The following is a 22068-nucleotide window of genomic DNA, read 5'->3' as shown; positions in this document are numbered from 1 at the left end:
ACAAAGCCCTGGCTGGGATGATTTAGTTGGGGATTGGTCTTGCTTTGAGCAGGGGGTTGGACTAGATGACCTCCTGAGGTCCCTTCCAACCCTCATAGTCTATGATTCACTAACATGTTATGTTATATATAATCATTGTATGCTAAATAGAGTTAAATTGTAGGATTATAGAAGTATAAGATTGATCAGCATGTAGAGCAGGGGTCTCAAACGCAATTTACCTTAGGGGCAGTGCTAGTCCTCAAATTCTCCCAGCAGACCAATAATGTCAGTCATGCCGCCCAAACTCTGCCCCCCCCCCCGCCCAAAATCTGCCCCCCCCCATCTGCCTAAGCCTCTGGGGCAGGGTGACCAGATGTCCCATTTTTATAGGGACAGTCCCGTTTTTTGGGACTTTTTCTTGTATAGGTGCTTATTACCCCCCACCCCCGTCCCATTTCTTCACAGTTGCTATCTGGTCACCCTACTCTGGGAGGGAGTTTGGATGGGGGAGAAGGTCTGGGGCAGGGGATTGGGGTGCAGGCTCTGGGAGGGAGTTAGGGTGCTGGGTGCAGGCTCTAAGCTGGGGCAGGGGTGCAGGAGGAGGGGGTGGGGTTGCAGGCTCTGGGAGGGAGTGCAGGCTCTGGGAGGGGGGTCGGAGGCAGGAGGGGGGTTGGGAAGAGGGGGGGCAGGCTCTGGGAGGGGGGGCAGGGGGTGTGGAGCTTACCTGGGCTCCAAGGTGGGGCAGACCAGGGGGCCGCCGCACGCTGCTGCCCCCAGGCACTGCCCCCGCAGCTTCCCATTGGCCACAGGGGCACTCGGGGTGGGGGCAGCATGTGGAGGCACAGCCCCAACCTGGGGCCGCAGGGAGGGGCCAGCAGACACGTGGAGTGAGCAGGCAGACACTGCTCAGCTCCGCTGTGTTGCTAGGGCCCTGGGCCATTGTAAATCGCCTGCGGGGAGTGCCCGGGGGCAGCAGGCAAGTGAATGGATTGATTGAAACTCTGAAACTACTGTAGGGATAAATTTGGGGTATAGGTGTAAGGAAACTATCTTTGTGGAACACAGGGAATGGAGGGTCTGCCATCACGGCTCTGAGTTCACCGCCCCTTCTTGCTGAAATGATGACCACAAGGAAGGTGACTTTCATGGATAAAAGGGACATGGAACAAGTGGCTAAAGGCTGGAAGGGGGGCTTGTTAGAACCAAGAGAACAAGGTTCAAGTCCCACTGGGCTGTGATCTTTTGAGAAGATGGAAAGGTTCATAGGAGGCCTTTCCAGAGTCGATTGGTTAGTGGGTATGCAAAAACAGAGTGGCCCTTAGTAGGAGGATGGAATGCACTGCTGGCTGCTAGGTGGACTCCTAGAGAGCTGACGGATAAACCTGATGTCTTTAAAGACAGGATATAGTCTAAGATGACGGGAATGTCTGCAGTGTCTGGTGACACACCTCTTCACTGGGTCCAGGAAGAGAATCATCTCCATTTAGCTAGGTAACATTTTCTACTAGAGTCCTTTCTGCTATTAGAGAGGATGTCCTGCACGGCTGAGGAGCATGCATGTTCTAGAGATGATGCCCCTCCAAATACCATGCCCTGCAGTGGAGCAGTTGTGGATCGGGGTGTTTGATTGTGCGATTGCACTGGGTCAGGAGCTCAGGGAATGTTGGAATGGTAATCGGTGGGTGAGCCGACATGCACAAGAGGTTGGGGAACCAGATCTGTCTGGGCGAGAAGGGGACAATCAGGATGACCATCACCCTGTCTTGTTGGATCTTGTGCAGCACCCATGGTAGCAGGAGTTGTAGCAGGAGGAAAGCAGACTGAGCTGGCCCTACCAGGAGAGAAGGAGAGCATTGCCCTGGGAGTGATAACCAAGGGCTCCTCTGGAGCAGTATGTGGTGCACTTGGTGGGAGTCTGAGAAGCGAATCGATCTCTGGCTGGGGTTTCCCATTGCGTGAAAATGTCACGTAGCACCCGCCATGGAGCTCCCACTCCTGACTGATCACAAAGGGTCTGCTGTGGGAGTCTCTGAGCACATTCTGTTTCTTAAGAAGGTAGGCTGCAGATAGGGTGATCTGACTGCTGAGGCACCAGTTCCTGAGGCCAACTGCTTCTGTGCACAGGGAGGCAGATTTTGCTCCCCCTTGCTTGTTGCTGCAGAATACAATTGTAGTGTTATCTGACATTATCAGGACATGGTGAAAGCGGATGAATGGAAGAAAAGAATTCACATGCAATTCTTACTACCTGAAGTTTCAGAACATTAATGTGCATTCTAACCCATGTGTCGTGTTGTTACCCATACGAACTCCCCAGCCTATGAGGGACGTGTCGGTAATGATAGTCTTCTCCGGAGAAGAGGGAATGAAGGGGACACCTATTCATATGTGATAAGGATTTGTCCACCATAGGAGGGAAGACAGAACCTTGGCAGGGACCCTGAGCAGAAGGTTCAAGGGGTGGCAGATCGGTGAGTACACCGACCATAGACATGCTTGAAGACACTGAAGGTGGAGTCTCATAAATGGAATGACATAGGTGCAGGAGCCCATGTGGCTGAGTAGGGACAGACATGTCTTGGCTTTTACTTGAGGATTGCTCATTATGTGAGCTATGATCTTGGTCGTAGTCTGGAACCTGTCTGTGGACAAATACGCCTTTGCGGTGACAGAGTTCAAGGTTGCTCTGATTAAGTCCAAAGGGGGGTGAGCACAGATTTTTTCGATGTTTACACTGACTCCCAGGGAGGAAAGGAGGTGGAGCATCATAGACGTTGATGTGTATGCCTCTTGGCGGGATCTGGTGGCGAGGAGCCAGTTGTTGAGGTATGGAAAAACAAGCTCTGACATGAGCAGCTACCACTGAAAAGACCTTGGTAAATTCCCTGGGGGTGGTAGCTATCCTGAAGGGTAGTACTGGAAGGGTAGTTTGGAGTATTGGAAATGGTGCAATCCCACCATAAATCTGAGAAAATGTCTGTTGGCAGGATGAATATCAATGTGAAAGCAGGCATCATTCATATCGAGAGCGGTGAACCACGTGCCTTTTTCTAATGATGGAATTATCACTGCCAATGTGACCATGCAAAATTTGAGATTGTGGATGAAGCAGTTGAGGTGACAGAGGCCACGGACTGGTCTCCACTCTCCCTTCTTCTTGGGTATCAGGAAGTAGATCAAGTAAAAACCTGTGCTCCGGTATTGTCGAGGAATGTGCTCTGTTGCTCCTTGCTGCAGTAAGGAACTCACCTCCTGAGTGAGGTTGCTGTCATGAGAGTGGCCCCTGAAGGGGCTGGGTAGGGAGGTTTTAGAGGAGGTAGCATTACAAACTCAATCGTATGGCCACAGGGGATGACGTTCAGCACTGTTATCACACTCCAAGTGTCAAAAAAGAGTACTAGGTGAACCCCGAATGGAGTAGTGGGGTCATGAGGTGTTAGGCTCAGTGGTTCACGGCTCTTGAGCTCATATCAAAAAGAGATCGAGGGTTGGGATTGAGATGTCAAGGCTGGTGCAGGAGGCATGGGAAATTGAGATCTTTCAACCTTTTGCTATTTATGTGGTGGTTTGTATGTTCTCTGATGATAAAAGTGTTGATACCTTTACCATTGAGTGGTTGACTGATGTTGAAACTTCCTCTGAGAGGCATATGTGTAGATGCCCAGAGATCAAAGGGTGGCCCTAGAGTCCTTTAGGGTATGTAGGGACTCATCTGTCTTCTCACTGAATAGGTGTAATTCATTGACGGGGAGGTCCTCAATGATGTTCCGGACCTCCCTGGGGAATCTGGAGGCATGAATTCAGGACTCCCTTCAAGTGACAATGACTGTAGCCATGGCCTACTGGTAGTATCGGCCGAATCAACTGCATACTGGAGGGCAGTTCTGGCTATTAGTTTATCTTCCTCAATAAGAGCTTGGAAATGGGCCCAGTCCTGCTGTTGAAGACTGTTGATGAATTCCTCGAACTTAGGATAGTTAAGGAAGTCTTATTTAGCCAATAGGGCTTGATAACTGGCTATCCAGAATTGTAAACCAGGGGAGGAGGAAACCTTCCTTCCCAGTAGGTCTAAGCCTTTCCCCTCTTCAGCTGTTGGCATAGATCAAGGATGTTGCTGCTTGGATCTCTCTGAAGCAGCCTGACTACCAGCAAATTGGGAGCTGGGTGTGAGAATTGAAATTCTGAGCCCTTGGCTGGCACATAATAGAGTCTCTCCACACCTTTGGGGGTAGGAGCACAGAAGGTGAGGGTATGCTGCACTGTCTTAGTATGGCCTCATTGACCGACAGGGCAATTCTCATAGGTGCCAAGGCAGGGAGGATATACAAGAGCTTGTGCTGAGAGTCTTGGATTTCTTCTAATGGGATCTGAAGTTCCCAGGCAACTCTGTGAAGCCGGTCATGAGATTGTTTAAGGTCATCCTGAGGGGATACTGAGGTCACTGCTTCGTCTGGTGACGATTATGTAAATCTAGTCGGTTCCGGTGGAACTGCCAGAACTGGAGCACAGTATTTCTGCTGTCATCAGATCGGGGGCAAGTTCAGTGGTTCTCTTGGAGGGGAAGCAGGTAGTGACCCCCTGTTGGAGAGGACGGACTCTGAAGGAAAGTACTGTTCCCATGGTCTCCAATATGGCCAGGAGAAGGGATAAAAGGGTGGTCGTAGAGTCCCCATGGTATGGGATACCAATGGCTCCTGGGGCACATTGCTCCCAGGATCATGCAGGTCTCCTGGGAAAAGGATAGGAGTGGTACCGGAGAGGTGGTTCTTCCAGTGGATCTGAATCTCTTGAGGAAGAAAATGCAGGTTCGGGCTCCAGCGATGGTACTGTCAGTGCCGCTGGAGAGGCATATGCTGTGTATGGAGGGGCAATAAGCTCCACACTGCCGGGGTTCATTCAGAGGAGATATGAGGTCCCTGGAGACTGAAGGCCCTGACGGAGAGGGGGATTCTGGATCTGGGAGAGTCAAAAAGTCTTGTAGCACAGCCACGGATCTGGATCTCCCAGGTGTCAGAGAGATTCTCTTTCTGTTTGGGCCTTTGGTGCCAAAGATGGTATCCAGCGGTGGTCGGTCCTCACCGGTGCTGGAGGGTCATGGGTCTTGTGAGGAGCCAGTGACAGTGGTACCAACAGAGCCCAGTCTGGAGCCAGTGGAACCCAGTGCTTCTAGGCTTTCTTCTCATGCCTAAGGGACTTAGGACGTACTAAGTCCTCACGGGCAGAGCTGGTGGATGGAGCGTCTCATTTTTTGAAAGGGAAGACTTAGTCCCATGCTTATGGGGAATGCTTCCGAATGCTGCCACGGGGTCTGTAGGGATGGATTCTCCAGCACTGAAGTTGGACTTTGTAGCAGGAGGAGCACTCCTTGCTGATTCAGGCCAGTGTACGCGGGGAGAGGGAGGGACATTGTTCAGGGGCCTGGGTCTGATTGGGGTCTCATGGCCGTCTCTATGAGATATTTATGGAGGCAAAGTGCCCGCCCTTCTCAGGTACAGCTGGGGAGGGACTAATAGATCCTGCACCAAGCTGCAATGTGAGCTTCTCCCAGGCAGTAGAGGCAGCGTTGATAGTCGTCTCTGACCGAGAAGGGTCGCAGGCAGGAGGCACAGAGTTTGAACCCGAGAGTTCAGGACATAGTCCGATACCCGCTGGGATACAGGGGGCGGGGGAACCCCTTAATCTACTCTAAAAGTACTAAAAACTATTAAAACTGCTTAGAACTACTAATCTATAAGTTATCTAAGAAAAAACGGTTACCTACCTTTCGTAACTGTTGTTCTTTGAGATGCGTTGCTCACGTCCATTCCAAGTAGGTGTGCGCGTGCACAGTCATCGGGAGATTTTTCCACTAGCAGTACCAGTCAGATGGGCTGTGGAGCCCTCTGGAGTGGTGCCTTCAGGGCGGTGTATATAGGTCCCTGCCGACTCGCTGGCTCTTCAATTCCTTCTTACCGGATACTCTGACAGAGGGGAAGCGGGTGGGCTTGGAATGGACCAAGCAGTCCCCCGGAGGGGTCAGAGTTCACCGAGTTACAGACTGTAGCACGGCTCTACCAAACGTGGCATCATCTCTAGCCTGCTGAGAGATGGCGTAGTGCGATGTAAAGGTGTGAACAGACAACCATGTCACCACCCTGCAGATGTCCTGGATAGCGACCTGCACCAGGAACACTGCAGATGAAGCTTGCACTCTTGTGGAGTGCACTGTTAAGGCTGTGGCTGGTATCTTTGCTAGGTCATAGCACACCCTGATACAGAGCGGGATCCATGACGAGATCCTTTGGGATGAGACAGGGAGACCTTTCATTCACTGAGCAATCACGATGAAGAACTGTGTCGACTTTCTAAATGGCTTTGTCCCCTCAATGTAAAAAGCTAACGCCCGTCTGACATCCAGGGAATAGAGCATGGGCACCCTGTCATTAGCATGCAGCTTAGGGCAGAACACCGGCAGAAAGATGTCCTGATTCACGTGAAATTGCGAAACTACCAAGGGAGGAACGCTGGGTGTCGTCATAACTGCACTTTGTCCTTACAAAGCATGGTATAAGGGGGCTCGGATGTCAGGGCCCTGAGCTCAGACACCCTCCTGGCTGACTTTATAGCCATTAGGAACACCACCTTCCAAGAAAGGTAAAGTAGAGAGCACGTTGCTAGGGGCTCGAAGGGAGGGCCCATCAGCCTGGAGAGCATCAGGTTGAGATCCCATGTGGGAATCAGCTGCCTACTTGTGGGTACAGTCTATCTAGCCCTTTGAAGAAGCAGCCAACCATGGTGTTAGCGAATACTGAGCGGCCCGCTGAGCCAGGATAGAAAGCTGAAATCGCAGCCAGGTGCACCTTGATTGACACCACCACCAGACCCTGCTGTTTTAGGTGAAGTAAATAGTCAAGGATCCAAGGGGTATGAGCACTTGTTTACCCACCATCAGCCGGGTACTCTGGTGGTAGAGGCGGCCAACTGGAAAGAAAGACAGGGACAACTGGGGCCGACCCCTACGTCCAAAGAGGCGAAGAAGCTGGATCTCTTTGGTAGGAAGGTGAATTCTACTGGGGGACTCCAGCCTCACGTATCCAACCAGCAGGCAGTCCTGAGCCACTATAGCTACAATTCCTGGATCCAGTTTCTTCGCCTCTTTGGACGTAGGGGTCGGCCCCAGTTGTCCCTGTCTTTCTTTCCAGTTGGCCGCCTCTACCACCAGAGTATCCGGCTGACGGTGGGTAAACAAGTGCTCATACCCCTTGGATGGCACAAAATATCTCCTCTCTACCCCTTTCGCCATGGGGGGGAATAGAGGCGGGTGTTTGCCACAGCACCTTAGTGGTGTTCTGGATAGTTTTAATGAGGGGCAGAGCCACCCTCGAAGGGCTCTCAGGGACCAGAATGTCTTATGGGATCAGTCTCCTCTGAGACCTCCTCTGCCTGCATGTCTAGGTTCTGAGCCACCCTCCTGAGCAGATCCTGGTGTGTCCTGGTGTCCATGGCAGGCAGTGTGGTGGAGGTACCCACCACAGCGTCATCTGAGGAGGATAAGGATGATGCCCACGGGGGCAATGGGTCCTCCTGCCCCTCTGGTTCACGGGGATCCCCCTGCGTCAAGACACCTTGTGTGGTGCCGGGTCCCACAGCGTTCTCGGTGACAACCTGTGCACCCATTGGTTCCTGCCTGCCCTCGCGGAGGTTCCCGGGCTACCAAAGTCAATGATGGATAGACCCAAACCTCTGAAGCCAATGACAGGGACCTGGACCCCAGCCTTTGGGCTTGGTGGTAGGCCCATGGGGTCCAGAAGGGCCACTGAGCTGGCGACTGCCACTGCAGAGGCCAGGACATCATGTGTAGTGGCTGCCCTTCTTCTTGCCTCGAGTGGTGCCGGGAACGGTGCCAGGAAAGGTGCTGGCTCCACCTAGAGATGTACGACTCCGCCTCTGACTCCGAAGAATACTCTGACCTTGGCCACCAGGGCAGTGCAGACAAAGACTGTGCCGGGGAGTGGTGCCGAGGTGAGGGCGAGCGGTGCCACATTATTGTCGGCTTGCCTCTCAAGGGCACAGCGCCTCTCTGCGGCGCCGGTGCTGGGGACTGTGCCGTCATCGCTATAAGGTCCCTAGCCGCCTCAAAGATGTCCAGTGCGGAAGGAAGGTCTATGTCGTCCTCCCGACACTCCCACACCGGGGAGTCCACGAGAACAGAACTCAACAGACCTCCCCGTGAGGCTGGAGTCAGGGTGCTGGCAGAGTCGGAGCCGGGTGTCCCGATGTGGAACACACCCCGCTGGTGCCTGCTCGCTCCACTACTTTAGTGGGAGAGCGCTCTCTGTCCTCCTCCTCCTTCTTGTGTGGCACCGACGAATGGGACCGATGATGGGCACTTGCACTGGAGGAGGTCTTTGGCACTGGGGAATGGCGGTGCCAGGGGTCCTTGGAGCAGAGTCCTTTCTTGACACCATGGCCTCCCTTACCAAGACTGGTGCGCGCCGCACCAAAGTGCTGGGCTTGGGGTTGGACGCCACCTGGGCTGGCTGTGGACAAAGGGCTGACCCCACAAGCTGCAGTTTCAGCCTGAAGTCCCTCTCCTTTTTGGTCCTTGGTCTGAAGCCTTTGTAGATTTTGCACTTGTCTGTTTGGTGTGCCTCTCCCAGGCACTTCAGACAGGAGTCATGTGGGTCTCCCTTCGGCATAGGCTTCAGGCAGGACCCACATGGCTTGAAACCCTGAGACCGAGACATGCCCCAGTTCCCGGGAGGAGAAACAAGATGGGTGGGTGACCCCCAACTGAAACTTATCTAAACTAACAATCTATTTATACTAATTATAAGATTTTAACTATTTACAGGTAACACTGAATGAAAGTCTGCTACAGGATTGCTTGCTGTTCGCAAGAGAGAAGCTACTCCAACGACCGTCATTGGCAGCAAGAGGGACTGAAGAGGCGGTGGGTCAGCAGGGACCTATATACACTGCCATGAAGGCGCCACTCCAGGGGGCTCCACAGCCGACCCAATGGGTACCGCTAAGGGGAAAACCTTCCGACAACTGTGCATGTGGTGTGCACACACGTACTTGGAATCGACATGAGTAATCGCTCGAAGAAGAATTAATAAAATGATTTACAACGGTTTATTTAGAATGACATCAGAGATGAGGACACTGGAGGTTCCAGCCCAGACCATGCAGTGCTGAAAATGAACTGAAAAGGTGGTCAGACCACCCCACCATTTATCACCTGTGACAGACCCAGACCAGTGTAGAAAGAATAGTAAATATGGCAGGCGACCAGCTTGGCTTAACAGTGAAATCCTTGCTGATCTTAAACACAAAAAAGAAGCTTACAAGAAGTGGAAGATTGGACAAATGACCAGGGAAGAGTATAAAAATATTGCTCGGGGATGCAGGAGTGAAATCAGGAAGGCCAAATCACACCTGGAGTTGCAGCTAGCAAGAGATGTTAAGAGTAACAAGAAGGGTTTCTTCAGGTATGTTAGCAACAAGAAGAAAGTCAAGGAAAGTGTGGGCCCCTTACTGAATGATGGAGGCAACCTAGTGACAAAGAATGTGGAAAAAGCTAATGTACTCAATGCTTTTTTTGCCTCTGTCTTCACGAACAAGGTCAGCTCCCAGACTACTGCACTGGGCAGCACAGCATGGAGAGGAGGTGGCCAGCCCTCTGTGAAGGAAGAAGTGGTTCAGGACTATTTAGAAAAGCTGGACGAGCACAAGTCCGAGAGTGCTAAAGGAGTTGGCGGATGTGATTGCAGAACCATTAGCCATTATCTTTGAAAACTCATGGCGATCCGGGGAAGTCCCGGACGACTGGAAAAAGGCTAATGTAGTGCCCATCTTTAAAAAAGGGAAGAAGGAGGATCCTGGGAACTACAGGCCAGTCAGCCTCACCTCAGTCCCTGGAAAAATCATGGAGCAGGTCCTTAAGGAATCAATTCTGAAGCACTTAGAGGAGAGAAAAGTGATCAGGAACAGTCAGCCTGGATTCACCAAGGGCAAGTCATGCCTGACTAATCTAATTGCCTTCTATGACGAGATAACTGGCTCTGTGGATGAGGGGAAAGCGGTGGACGTGTTGTTCCTTGACTTTAGCAAAGCTTTTGACACGGTCTCCCACAGTATTCTTGCCAGCAAGTTAAAGAAGTATGGGCTGGATGAATGGACTATAAGTATGGGCTGGATGAATGGATAGAAAGTTGGCTAGATTGTCGGGTTCAACGGGTAGTGATCAACGGCTCCATGTCTAGTTGGCAGCCGGTATCAAGTGGAGTGCCCCAAGGGTCGGTCCTTGGGCCGGTTTTGTTCAATATCTTCATAAGTGATCTGGAGGATGGTGTGGATTGCACCCTCAGCAAGTTTGCAGATGACACTAAACTGGGAGGAGAGGTAGATATGCTGGAGGGTAGAGATAGGATACAGAGGGCCCTAGACAAATTAGAGGATAGGGCCAAAAGAAATCTGATGAGGTTCAACAAGGACAAGTGCAGAGTCCTGCACTTAGGACGGAAGAACCCCATGCACCGCTAAAGACTAGGGATCAAATGGCTCAGCAGCAGATCTGCAGAAAAGGACCTAGGGGTTACAGTGGACGAGAAGCTGGATATGAGTCAACAGTGTGCCCTTGTTGCCAAGAAGGCCAATGGCATTTTGGGATGTATACGTAGGGGCATTGCCAGCGGATCGAGGGACGTGATCGTTCCCCTCTATTCAACATTGGTAAGGCCTCATCTGGAGTACTGTGTCCAGTTTTGGGCCCCTGCAAGAAGGATGTGGAAAAATTGGAAAACGTCCAGCGGAGGGCAACAAAAATGATTAGGGGACTGGAACACATGACTTATGAGGAGAGGCTGAGGGAACTGGGATTGTTTAGTCTGCGGAAGAGAAGAATGAGGGGGGATTTGATAGCTGCTTTCAACTACCTGAAAGGGGATTCCAAAGAGGATGGCTCTAGACTGTTCTCAGTGGTAGCTGATGACAGAACAAGGAGTAATGGTCTCAAGTTGCAGTGGGGGAGGTTTAGGTTGGATATTAGGAACAACTTTTTCACTAGGAGGGTGGTGAAGCACTGGAATGCGTTACCTAGGGAGGTGGTGGAATCTCCTTCCTTAGATATTTTTAAGGTCAGGCTTGACAAAGCCCTGGCTGGGATGATTTAGTTGGGGATTGGTCCTGCTTTGAGCAGGGGGTTGGACTAGATGACCTCCTGAGATCCCTTCCAACCCTCATAGTCTATGGTTCTATGATTCAGTGGGGTACAGGAGTCTGGTAGAAGGCAAATATACTGGCCACTAGATGAACAGTTTTCTGTTCCCTGAGTGACCAGAGCAGGGGCTGCCCCAGAACAATCAAGAACCCGCTAGAACCAATTAAGACAGGCAAGCTAATTAAAACCCCTGGAGCCAATTAAGAACATACTAGAATCAATTCTGGCAGACAGACTAATCAGGACACCTGGTTTAAAAAGGACCTCCCATCAGTTAGGGATGTGTGTGTGCAAGGAGTGAGAAGGCATGCTGCTGGAGGACTGAGGACTACAAGCGTGATCAGACACCAGGAGGATGATCCTGCGGTGAGGGTAAAGAAGGTGTTGGGAGGAGGCCATGGGGAAGTAGCCCAGGGAGCTGTAGCTGTCACGCAGCTGTTACAAGAGACACTGTAGACAGTTTCAATCCACAGGGCCCTGGGCTGGAACCCGGAGTAGAGGGCAGGCCCGGGTTCCCCCCATCCCCCTCAACTCCCTATTTGAGACAAGAGGAGGTGACCTGGACCGTGGGTCCCACCAGAGGGGAAGGTCCCTGGCCTATCCCCTGACCCACTAAGTGGGTCAGCAGAGACTGCAAGGATTGTGCTCCTCCCTTTCCCCATGCTGGCCAGTGATGAGGTTAGCTGAGTGAACGGCAGGTTTGAGCCACTAGCAAAAGTGGCCAAACTGAGAGCTGCCATGAATCTCTGAGGCGAGGAAATCTGCCAATAAGCACAGGACCCACCAAGGCAGAGGAGGAACTTTGTCACACACCTCAGTTGGAAGCACGAGGCGAGCCAGGGTGCATGCATGGACCACAGACATTACTTTCAAATTCTCTGACTCTGGAGGCATGCTGCTCTTGCAGAACCCACAGTGGAATACAATAGGGACCATCACTCAAAGAAGAACACATGATTTGGGGAAAATTCAGGACGGGGGGCGGGGGGGGGGGGGAGGGGTCACCTTGCCAGGTGTAACCAAGGCTTGTGGACGCCAGAGTGTGGCTGTGGTGTAGCAAGCAGGCTGCTGGAGTCAGAGCTGCTGGTCCAGGATGACTTGTCACACAGACATTCAGTGCAGGCTTGTCTGCTGGCTGGGAGCACCCAGACAAGGGAGCTACAGCAGCCAAACATTTGAAGGCATTCAGGGTTCCAGGACAGGCAGTAACACAACCCCTGACTGGTCTGGATTGCTTCCTGCTACCTCCATTCTACCGCACAAAGGCCCAGGAAAATCCAGCCCATTGGAACTGAGATGCCCTAGAAGTTATTCCAAATACTGTGATCAAAAGCCTCCGCAAGGTTTGAAATTCTACAATGGAAGGAATGTTTGTTTACGGGAATGCTGTCATTACTGAAACAAGAGTGTGAAAAATCAAGAAATGCAGTGGCAAAGTTGCCCAAACACCCTTAACTCTGACCCTGTGCTCTCATTCACTAGGTGGCAGCCACTGAGTCACATCAGAGAGTTACAGATATTTGGAAGGGCCAGTCAGGGGGCTTGTCTAAAGTGGGAAAAGCCATCCAGTTAGAACACAGGTTAACTAACTGGTAACCTACAATCAGCTAACACAATTTGACACACAAGTCTAATCTACACAGTCTGATACATTGTGTTAGTCAAGGTGTGCTCTAACAGGATGCATTCTCCCAGCTGAGCCAAGCCCAAGATGCATCTTGAAGGGTGGATGTGGAAGAATGGAGGCTACATGTCAGTGCAATTTTTGTTGAAATAAAGGGGGGTCTGTGTTTGGGGTCCTAGGGCCATGTATGAAGGGGATTTCTACAGTATGGTAGTTGATGACATTTTCAGTACAAAGCAGGGTCCAAATCCCTTGTCTGTAAAGCACCTTGTTTACTTTTGGCGCTCTATAAAGAACAATGTAACTCCAATCCTGACATCATTCCAGTAGCTCCGGCACCCTGATTTGTATTGGAATGTAACTGAGGTCATGGTGCCGCATGGCTGTAAGAGATGGGGCAGGGAGACTGCTGGTGGATAGGCAGAAGGTGGCTATTCATATGGGTCAGAGCAAAAGCTGTTTGTGGAAGCGCAGCTATGAATTTCCTGACTTCAATGCCTTGCTTTTTCAGCCTGAATCTTAGCACTGAATTTCTAGGTTTTCCAACAGCTTTTGTTTTATTATAATTAAAACCTTCCAATGGCATTGTTTTAACAAACTAATAAGCTTGTAAAAAGTTATTTATGTCTTAATGAGATATGGGCCAGAGCTGTACAATTCCCTTCCGCTCCCCACATCTGAATGTAGAGAGGTTTGGAGTGAGGGCGCTGGTTTGGCATCTCTAATCTGACATGTAGCAACATGGGGTAGATTCTCTTCCGATACAGAAACTATACTCTGCAAGAATTATCGGTGTGATAGGAAGTGAAATATGTCAGTGAAAATCACATTTTCAAATCAAACACTCCACAGCGGAGTATTTAGCCTGCTTGATGAAATCAAGTTCAGCTATGGGAGCCTGTGACCAGCCGGATTCAGACTGGCAATGGTGATGGAGTTTATAGCTTCCACAGGCTGCATCTTTCCAAGCCAATTCATATAACAACCAGGGAAGCAAAGAAACTCTGCTGGAACCTGGCTGAGTGCTCAGATGTATATGAATCTGTCAGAAATGATTCTGAAATGTTGCACCCATGCTTGTCTGCGGTACCTCCCATCCAGGGCAACTGAATGACCAGCTCAGAAGTTTCCAGACTTAGCCATTAATGAGATGGCACTTACGACTTTATAAACACGAGAAGAATTTTTCAGAAACTGAAATACAACTAATTTTTTCCAAGTCTCATATCCCAGAAACCCCTCATCGGATTAACCTCAACGTCACCTCTCCACATATATTCTCCTTAGAGCCCAGCCAAGTGCCATTTCAAGCTGAAACGATGGGCGGGGGGTGAGGAAATTAGAGGGGCAGTCCATCAAAATCAGGCTTATACCGGAAACTGAATTATGCTGCCATATAATCTGCTAGACGACACTGAAACAGAGAAGGTGACCGTCGCTTCTGAACTGTTACTATTCTTTGGTACGACCTAGAGATAAGATCCACGTCAAAGCCAGAGAGGGTATTTCGGGCAAGCAGCATTTCCATTCAAATAGTAACGTGAAGGTTACTGTCAACATGGCACCGCACTAACCTTCACCAGATTCAGGGGGTTTGCTTTGCTGCCCATTTCGCTTGCAGTCAGGCCAATGTTGATCACAGTCTGGGAGATGTTGGGTCGAGCAGAGGCTTTCCGTGCTGAGCGAGAAAGATGGAGACTATGAATTCCAACAGGAAGAAGATCATTCATTCATTGTCTAATCTTCAGAGGTCTCATCACCAATTACAAATGGCTGTTGAGCAAAGGGCACAGACGTACCTCTCAGGTGCACCTCACTGCAAGGGAGGCCATTCCTGTAATCCCCAAATTACCTATGTTACCCCCATCGCACTTTCAGTCTGAAATTTTACACCAGAAAGGCGTCGTCATGAAGCTGCAGGAGTCATTCATGCAGCAGGGTGGGGTCCTGCTGCCTTTCGCATTCCCTGGGCGCTCCTCACACTGCGCCCCATATTTGGGCCTTGGTAATGAGAGGTCTGGCCCAGAAACTCTTAGCGAATATCTGCCAACAAAGGTCTGCTCGGGGCCCTAAACCCCACCCACGGCTCTCACACACAGGAGCAAATGGAAAAAGGTGCTCTGGACACTTCCCTGGCCCTGAGCCAGAGGCAGCCAAGCAAGGAGATAAAGCCTGCCCTGGACAACTCAGGCAGTAGGCTTAGGTCAGTGCAGAGGAACAGAGAACTTGCCATACGATTGGGTCACTCCTCTGAACAGAGCAGGAACTTGCCTGCAGGAGATGCCATTACTGAGCGGGATTCTCTGGCCTGTGCTATGCAGGTCAGGCTAGACAATCACAATGGTCACTGCATGCCGGCATTACCCCCCACCACACCGTGTTACTCTGTGTGACCCTGCCCCCACGGGCCTCCATTACAACCCAGTAGGCTGTACTTCATCCCCAGTAGGCTGCTTGGGACTGGTTTTTCTGAATACCATCCTGGGAGATGCAGGAAAGCACTAGGAGGCTCACAGGAGGAGGCCTCTCTGCTTCACACCACAACATGATCCCTAGCCCCAAAGGGGACTTTGTTGAGCCCCACCACAGGTTAACGGCCTTGTCTGAGGGGGTGAGGAGTTACCCCTGTAGGAATTCAGTCTGCAGACTCTTCACGCCAGCACCACAGAGAGTCCACAGCCTCCCAGCAAGACACTTGAGACCATCACACCTGAATTCCGCCCCAGCTTGCCCTGCCTGGATTAGCCGAGGGGTGCCTAATCGCACCTCTGCTCCACTGCCCTGTGAGGGAGGAGCAATGGGGACATGCCAGCCTTGCAGAAAACGCTGCACTCATGCTGCATGCTGGGACAGTCCCGCTCTCCCCTGCAGCACTTGGCAGTGGAAAGCCCAGTGCCACCCTGCCATGTGAGGGGGCTGCATAGCGCAGTTCAAACCAGGAAACTCACCTTTGGGCGGATTTTCTGCCTCCTCCTCCAGCTCCTCCAGCTCTTTGGGAGAGAATTTCATGATATGGGACACCACGTGGGTCCCCACCAGCACGGTACGCCCAAAAGCTCGCTGCTCCACCACAAAGATGCTTAGGGGTGGGTGCAGGTACACCTGCTCCGGTAGCTCCTGCAAAAGAGCCTCTCATACTGTCACCAGGGCTGCGGGGGGGTGTCCCACAGACAGCTCAGAGCCTGGCTTATAGCTCACTCGTGTCCAGCTGGCAGATAAGGGCCGCGCTCCCACCAGCTGCACCCTGGTGAGCCCCTAGCACAGCGGCCCTGATGCGCCCTATGCAGGTAGGTCCTGACAGCGCCAGTGCTGAGACCCAGCACCTCAGTTCTGAACTAGAGCCCTGCCCATGCCTCGCCAGCAGGCAGTCCCTGATGCTGGCTGAATTGATTCATGCCATGGAGAGTTCTTTCCCATCAGCAGCTGGTCTTTAATGGGCCCCAGTTCCCCAGAGGGGGAACCCAGCTAGGGCTGAACCCAGTCTGCAGGTATGCGCCCATTCTCCAGACACACAGGCCTTGGAAACTCTGCCTCTCCCCTCCTCGCTAAAGCCCTACCCCAGAGCTAGCGGGGGTGTCAGCACTGCAGCCCGGGCCCTGGCAGTGAGCACTGCTCCCTACTTACCACGTTGATGTATTTGACCAGCTCGTTGAAGTTGGGGTTCTCTTTGTATGACACAATCACTTCCGATTCCACTTTCTTCCCGGCACATTCGATGATCACCTGGGGCTGATCTACCTCAAACAGGTTCACACGCTTCAAGTCTCGCAGGCCCCAAAACAGGATCTGAACAGCAGGAGCCAAGTGCGTCAGCTGCTCTAGGCACTCAGCGCTCTTCACACACGCCTTCCCAGCCGCCAATCCCTCACCCCCACGAGTGGCAATCACCCCCAATCCACCCACCTGACCCCAGTACTAATCTCACTACACCCTGTCCAGCTGCCAGATGGTCCCTCATCCCCACAGGTAACCAGCATCACCATCTGCTAACCCTTCCCACGTCCCTGGCAGTCAGACCCCTCTTTCCAACACAGGAGTGAGGGCTGCTCCTCACCCACCCAGACGCTCCCAGGAGGAAAACACTGGACACTTCATCAACAGCAAATGAATGTGCCAGTGTGGAGGTGGGCAGAATCGGCAGAGCAATTTGGGGGCAGATGAGTGAGAGCTAACGGCGCTGTCTCACAGCCAGGCTCCTCTGTTCAGTGTGATCGGGAGTTAATCAAACAACATGGGACACTTTCCAGGTGAGATGCTGGATGAAATGGGAGCTTGTGACCCAACACACTACTGTATACACACCCTACACACCACTGCGATCGTCTCTATACAAAATACATCTTGTGAGGTAGCATTTGAAAACTAAACTCACTCATCAATAATATACTGGTGAAACACATATAGCAACGTGACATGTAAAGTTAAAGTTGTGACTGACATGCGTTCACCAGACAAGCCTGGGGAGGGGTAAACAAGTTTCTCGAAGACAAAGGACAAGCTGACACCTCTAGCCAGGTGTCGTCAAAGATGATTGACCATCACTGGTCACATGGCCAGTCTTTGGCAGCAAAGTGGGGCAGGAACAAATCGATCTGCATTTTAACAAACAACATGGAAGCTCTTTCCCCATGAGACCCCTGTGTCTCCATCCTCATAGCTGGAAGGAACTTTGTCTAGTGACATTCAGGAAAATGCATTGCAAAGGGTGACTAGAGTATGGAAGGGAGGGGCAAAAACACCCCCGGTAGGTTTGTCTCTCTCTCTCTCTCTCTCACCTGAGAAGACCAAGGAACTAGCCTTTGGACTTTGGGAGGGATTCCGACCTCAGAATTTGGCCAGCCTTCAAGCTGAGAACATGTAATAAGGATTTCACCTTGAACCAAGTCTATTTGTTCAGTTTTAGTGACTAGAAAATGCTTTATCTTTATGTCTTTTGTAAACATTTCTGACTTCCATGCCTTATACTTGTACTCACTTAAAATCTCTCTCCGTGTAGTTAAATAAACTTGTTCTATTCTTCTTTAATCAAAACTAATCCAGTAGTGTGTTTAAACTAAATTGTTTGGTAACTGCAGTTAAGGTAACAAACTGTTGTACATTGACCCCTTACAAGGCTCAAGGGACCTCCAATATCTGGACTGCCGAGGAGAGGGCTGGAGAGTGCAGAACATACACTTGGGGAAAGTCCAGGACTGGAAGTGTGTTGGGGTCACCCAGCAAGTGGAAACCAAGGCTGGTGGACTGTTGTTGGCAGGCTGCTGCTATGCGCAGACACTCGAAGTGACCTGCATGCTCTCTGGCTGTTTGTGAGGAGCCCAGGGTGGGAAATACAGCAGCAAAGCATTGTGAGGCACCCCAGGATGCAGAGCAGGTGATGACAGCCCCTCTCCAGCCTGGATTGCACCCCAGCATCTAGGGCTGGTGGGTAGATATCGCCCCAGTTCCAAGCCACACTCACTTCTGGCCTGCGAAAGTCCCTGGCGTGAGGAGGCAGCACAGACATGTTTGAGTCCCAGGTATTGTGTCAGTCCCTTCCCCAACCCCTGCCATAAAGTCACGGCGCACTGGTACCAGTCAGAGGAAACTCTGCTCAGAACTCTACTGAAAGCCACAGTACCTCTATGCGGAATTCTTTGAGGATGGGCCGGACTCCCTCTGGGATAATGAAGCGTCCAGAACGGGGGTCCTCCAGGAAGTCTGGCTCCTTGGGTTCCACGTCTTTGGGCACTGAAGGCTGGACAGATGGAAATGGCCAGGCCACACAGAAATCAAGGAGCTCGTCTCCCCTGCCCCACAACACCCCCTCACCCACCTACCCACCCATCTCTCCCATCTCCAGCTTTGTCCTCCTCCTTCACTGCTGCCCATTGATAGTGGGGGGCCCTCCCATGATGAGAGCGCTCCTCTCTGCTTGAGGATGTGGCTAGAGCAGGGAGCCCAGCATCATGCCCCAGGTGTTAATCTGCCCAGCCCAGATAGCAGGAAGCAGCTGGAACAAGCTGCCATGCACCTCTTACCACACTGCCACCCCAGAGAAGCCAGTTACCTCCAAGTAGCCACTGTAATCCAGCTCGATCAGCTCAAAGGTAGCAATTAATTCCCCTGCTGCTCTGGGTCCTTTGTAAATGTCAAAAAACTGCAGGGCAGGTTTGCAGTATGGTTCATCCACCAGCTTCACCTGTGGAGTAGCAAAGGCCCGGCCAAGGAATTCTGGAGAACCCTACAGACAAGAAGGAGCAGCCACTGGATACTGCCTCAGCATTCTCACGGCGTTTAAGGTCCCAGTACGACATGCCAGAATGGGCTTAATCCCCACCAGGTGTAAGTTCTGCAAAGTCACTGGAAAGACTCTCTCTCCATCTCTGACCACCACGCACTGCTGCAGCAAACTGCTGCAGGGAGCCCAAGGCAGGGCACTCAGTACTGGGCGTACATTCAGAAAGGGCTCAAACCACACCTCCCTTCCTGGCAGGGCCAGCTCCAGGTACCAGCAAAACAAGCAGGTGCTTGGGGCGGCAGATTTCTAGGGGCAGCATTCCGGCGCCAGCCATGCCACCCCTAGAAATGTGCCCCCACCGACCCAGCTCGCCTCTGCTCCACCTCCGCCTGCTCCCCTGAGCACGCCGCCGCCACTCCGCTTCTCCCCGCTCCCTCCCAGGCTTGCCGCACGCCAAACAGCTGTTTTGCCCGGCAAGCCTGGGAGGGAGGGAGGGAGAAGCCAAGCGGCGGCGCTCAGGGGAGGCGGTGGTGGTGGAGCGGAGGCGAGCTGGGGCAGGGAGCGGTTCCTCTACCCCCCTCCCGTTACTTCCTGCTCTCCCCCCTCCGCTCACCTCCGCTCCGCCTGCTCCCCTGAATGCACTGCCTCTCCCTCGCCTGAGAGGGAGGGGGGAGAAGTGGAGCGGCGGGGTGTTCAGGGGAGCAGGCGGAGCAGAGGTGAGCTAGGGCGGGGGGCCTGCAGGGGGCGGGGAACTGCAGGAAGCAATGGGGGCAGAAAATGCAGCACGCCCGGGGGAGAAGGTGGGGCCGGGGATTTGGGGAAGGGGCAGAGTTGGGGTGAAGCTGGAGGAGGGCATGAAAAAAAAGCGGGGGCAGCCAATAATTTTTTTGCTTGGGGCGGCAAAAATCCTAGAGCCGGCCCTGCTTCCTGGGCTTTCCGCTGACAGAACCATAAAACCCTAGGCACTTAGCTGACCAGCCCAGTCTTCCTCTTGTTATCTTTATAGGTGAGGGCTTCAGGAGAGCATAGGGATTGGCTCTTCTTATCTGCAATGCTAATGGCCCAATCTGAACTGCGGAAAATGTAACCAGATACCACAGAAATGGGTGCAATACAGAACAAGGCAAGGAACGCCTTCCTCTCACTGACAATGCAGCATTGCCTTCCTGCATTTCAACAATCATTGCATGCCCTGTATCTACCAGAGTGAGACTTCAAGTTATTTACAGTATGGGCCTGGTCTCCTTGCTTGTAAATTATCTGTATATCTAGGATGGTCTGTAAATAATAAAACCTGTGACTACTATTGAGAATTAAAGCCGTGTGTGTAAGACAATGCATGCATCTATGTATATTCTTACATAAAAAAAAATGTTAAATTAAGGGTATATAAGTTGCAAAGTCCAGCCCTCAAAAGTTAGGAAATGACCAAATTGGCCACCGTAATTCAGTCCCCTTGTGTGTTTGCATTATTATTAGACAGGCTTCTGTTATGTGATCACATGCTGCTTTTTCCACATGCTCCATGTCCTATTCCGAGCACAGCATGGACAGCGTTCAGGAACCTGTTCCGCGTTTCCTTCTATCCTCAGTATTCAGTGTGTGGCCAATTTTACAATTGGGAAACTGATCCAGGAAGACAAAGTGACTTGCCAAGGCCACACAAAGAATCAGTGGCAGAACCAAGACCAGAACTCAGGGCCACCTGAAGCCCAGCCCTTTGCTCATTCATTCAACCACACTTCCTTACTGCCAGAGGTGCTGAGCATCCACTGCACCCGACGAGTTGAGCTGCAGCTGTGAATACGCAGCACGTCTGTATATCAAGCCTCAAGTGTCTCAAGCTGGACACCCACAAAACGAGGAACACACAGTGGCCACCTGCCACAACTGTGGTGTAGTGACTTTACCAACGTCACACAGAGAGACCGTGGAAAAGACAAGGATGGAATCCAGGTCTCCATTCAACCGCCTTAGCCCCAAGACTAGCCTTTCTTCCTGCAATCCACTGCATCGTTCCTATACACCTTTCAGCTTCTAGTGTGCATGCGGCAAGGCCTACAGACAACAGCCTCCTTTGTTACACACCCCGATTCATCCCCTGAGCACCGTCCACCCTGTGCACTGCAGGACACAAGGGTCCTGTGAAAAAGACAGTAGGTGATCATGTAATGAAAGACCATATCAAAAGGCAGGTTGCCAGCTCTGGCATTTCCTAGCTTTCAAGAGCTGGACTTTGCAGCCCTAACAACATTATGTTAACAGTTTTTTGGGACGGTAATATGATTTAATGTGATATTCGGTTCAGTTTATTTTACAAGGCCTCTACGTTTTCAGTTTTCATTGTGGGGCTGCACTCGGTAGTGAAGACACATAACTGCGCTGCGTCAAGGAGGTTTTGGCAGCTGGGTGGGGACAGCTGGGCTTTGGCACCAGCGGAGGCAGCTGGGAATGGTGGGAAACGCATATTAGCATGATCATGCTGTGGTTCAGTCTGACAGTCACATTCAGTGTGTTACGAATAGACTGCGACACCTCCACTTGGGTCTGTAAGTGAAAAATAGCCCAGATTCTCGGCTGCACCAAACCAGATGTCAGGGCAGGTCTGCGTCATCCGGCCACAGCAGAGGTTAGAGCACGCTCAGAGCTTGTCACAGGGCGTGCTGGGATCAGCCCCACCTGTGTCCAGTGATCCCCCCAAGTGGGGTGCCCATGTGATGGGTTCAGGCTTGGGCCAGGCGACCGGGGATCATGTGATGGTAGCCCAGGGCAGGGCTATGTGTGAGGGGGCCTGTTCTCTCAGAGAGATGGGGAGATCGGGGCTGGAAAGGCCTGGCCCAGTCACTGAGAGCTGGGAAAGAGGCTGTCCCTACCAGCCAGAGGGAGACGCTTAGCTGCAGCTACCTGCAGTGAGCCACAACCTCAAAAAGCTTCCAAGGGGATTATGAGCCTGGAGGAACCAAATGGACTGTGGCACCCAGGCTGGGCCTAGTGAGCTGCAGGGAAGGTGGCTGAGAGTCTAGCTCGGAGTTAAACTGCTCT

The 22068-nt window shown here is 51.8% G+C and overlaps 1 protein-coding gene across 1 annotated transcript in view; it reads right to left on the bottom strand.

The window, feature by feature from the left end:
- Positions 1-22068, bottom strand: part of LOC102930838 (fer-1-like protein 4) — a 108713-nt gene that overhangs the window by 32545 nt on the left and 54100 nt on the right. The window contains exons 26-30 of the mRNA XM_037877122.2: positions 18856-19029; positions 18427-18543; positions 16434-16595; positions 15758-15926; positions 14384-14487 (exon numbers count right to left, since the gene is read on the bottom strand). Of these exons, the coding sequence (XP_037733050.1) occupies positions 14384-14487; positions 15758-15926; positions 16434-16595; positions 18427-18543; positions 18856-19029 (726 nt within the window). The remainder of the gene's footprint in view (positions 1-14383; positions 14488-15757; positions 15927-16433; positions 16596-18426; positions 18544-18855; positions 19030-22068) is intronic.

This window comes from Chelonia mydas, chromosome 13 (assembly GCF_015237465.2).
Source record: "Chelonia mydas isolate rCheMyd1 chromosome 13, rCheMyd1.pri.v2, whole genome shotgun sequence".
Classification (NCBI taxonomy): domain Eukaryota; kingdom Metazoa; phylum Chordata; order Testudines; family Cheloniidae; genus Chelonia; species Chelonia mydas.
Note: the sequence above shows the minus strand (reverse complement) of the source record. Positions and strands in the feature narration are given on the sequence as shown.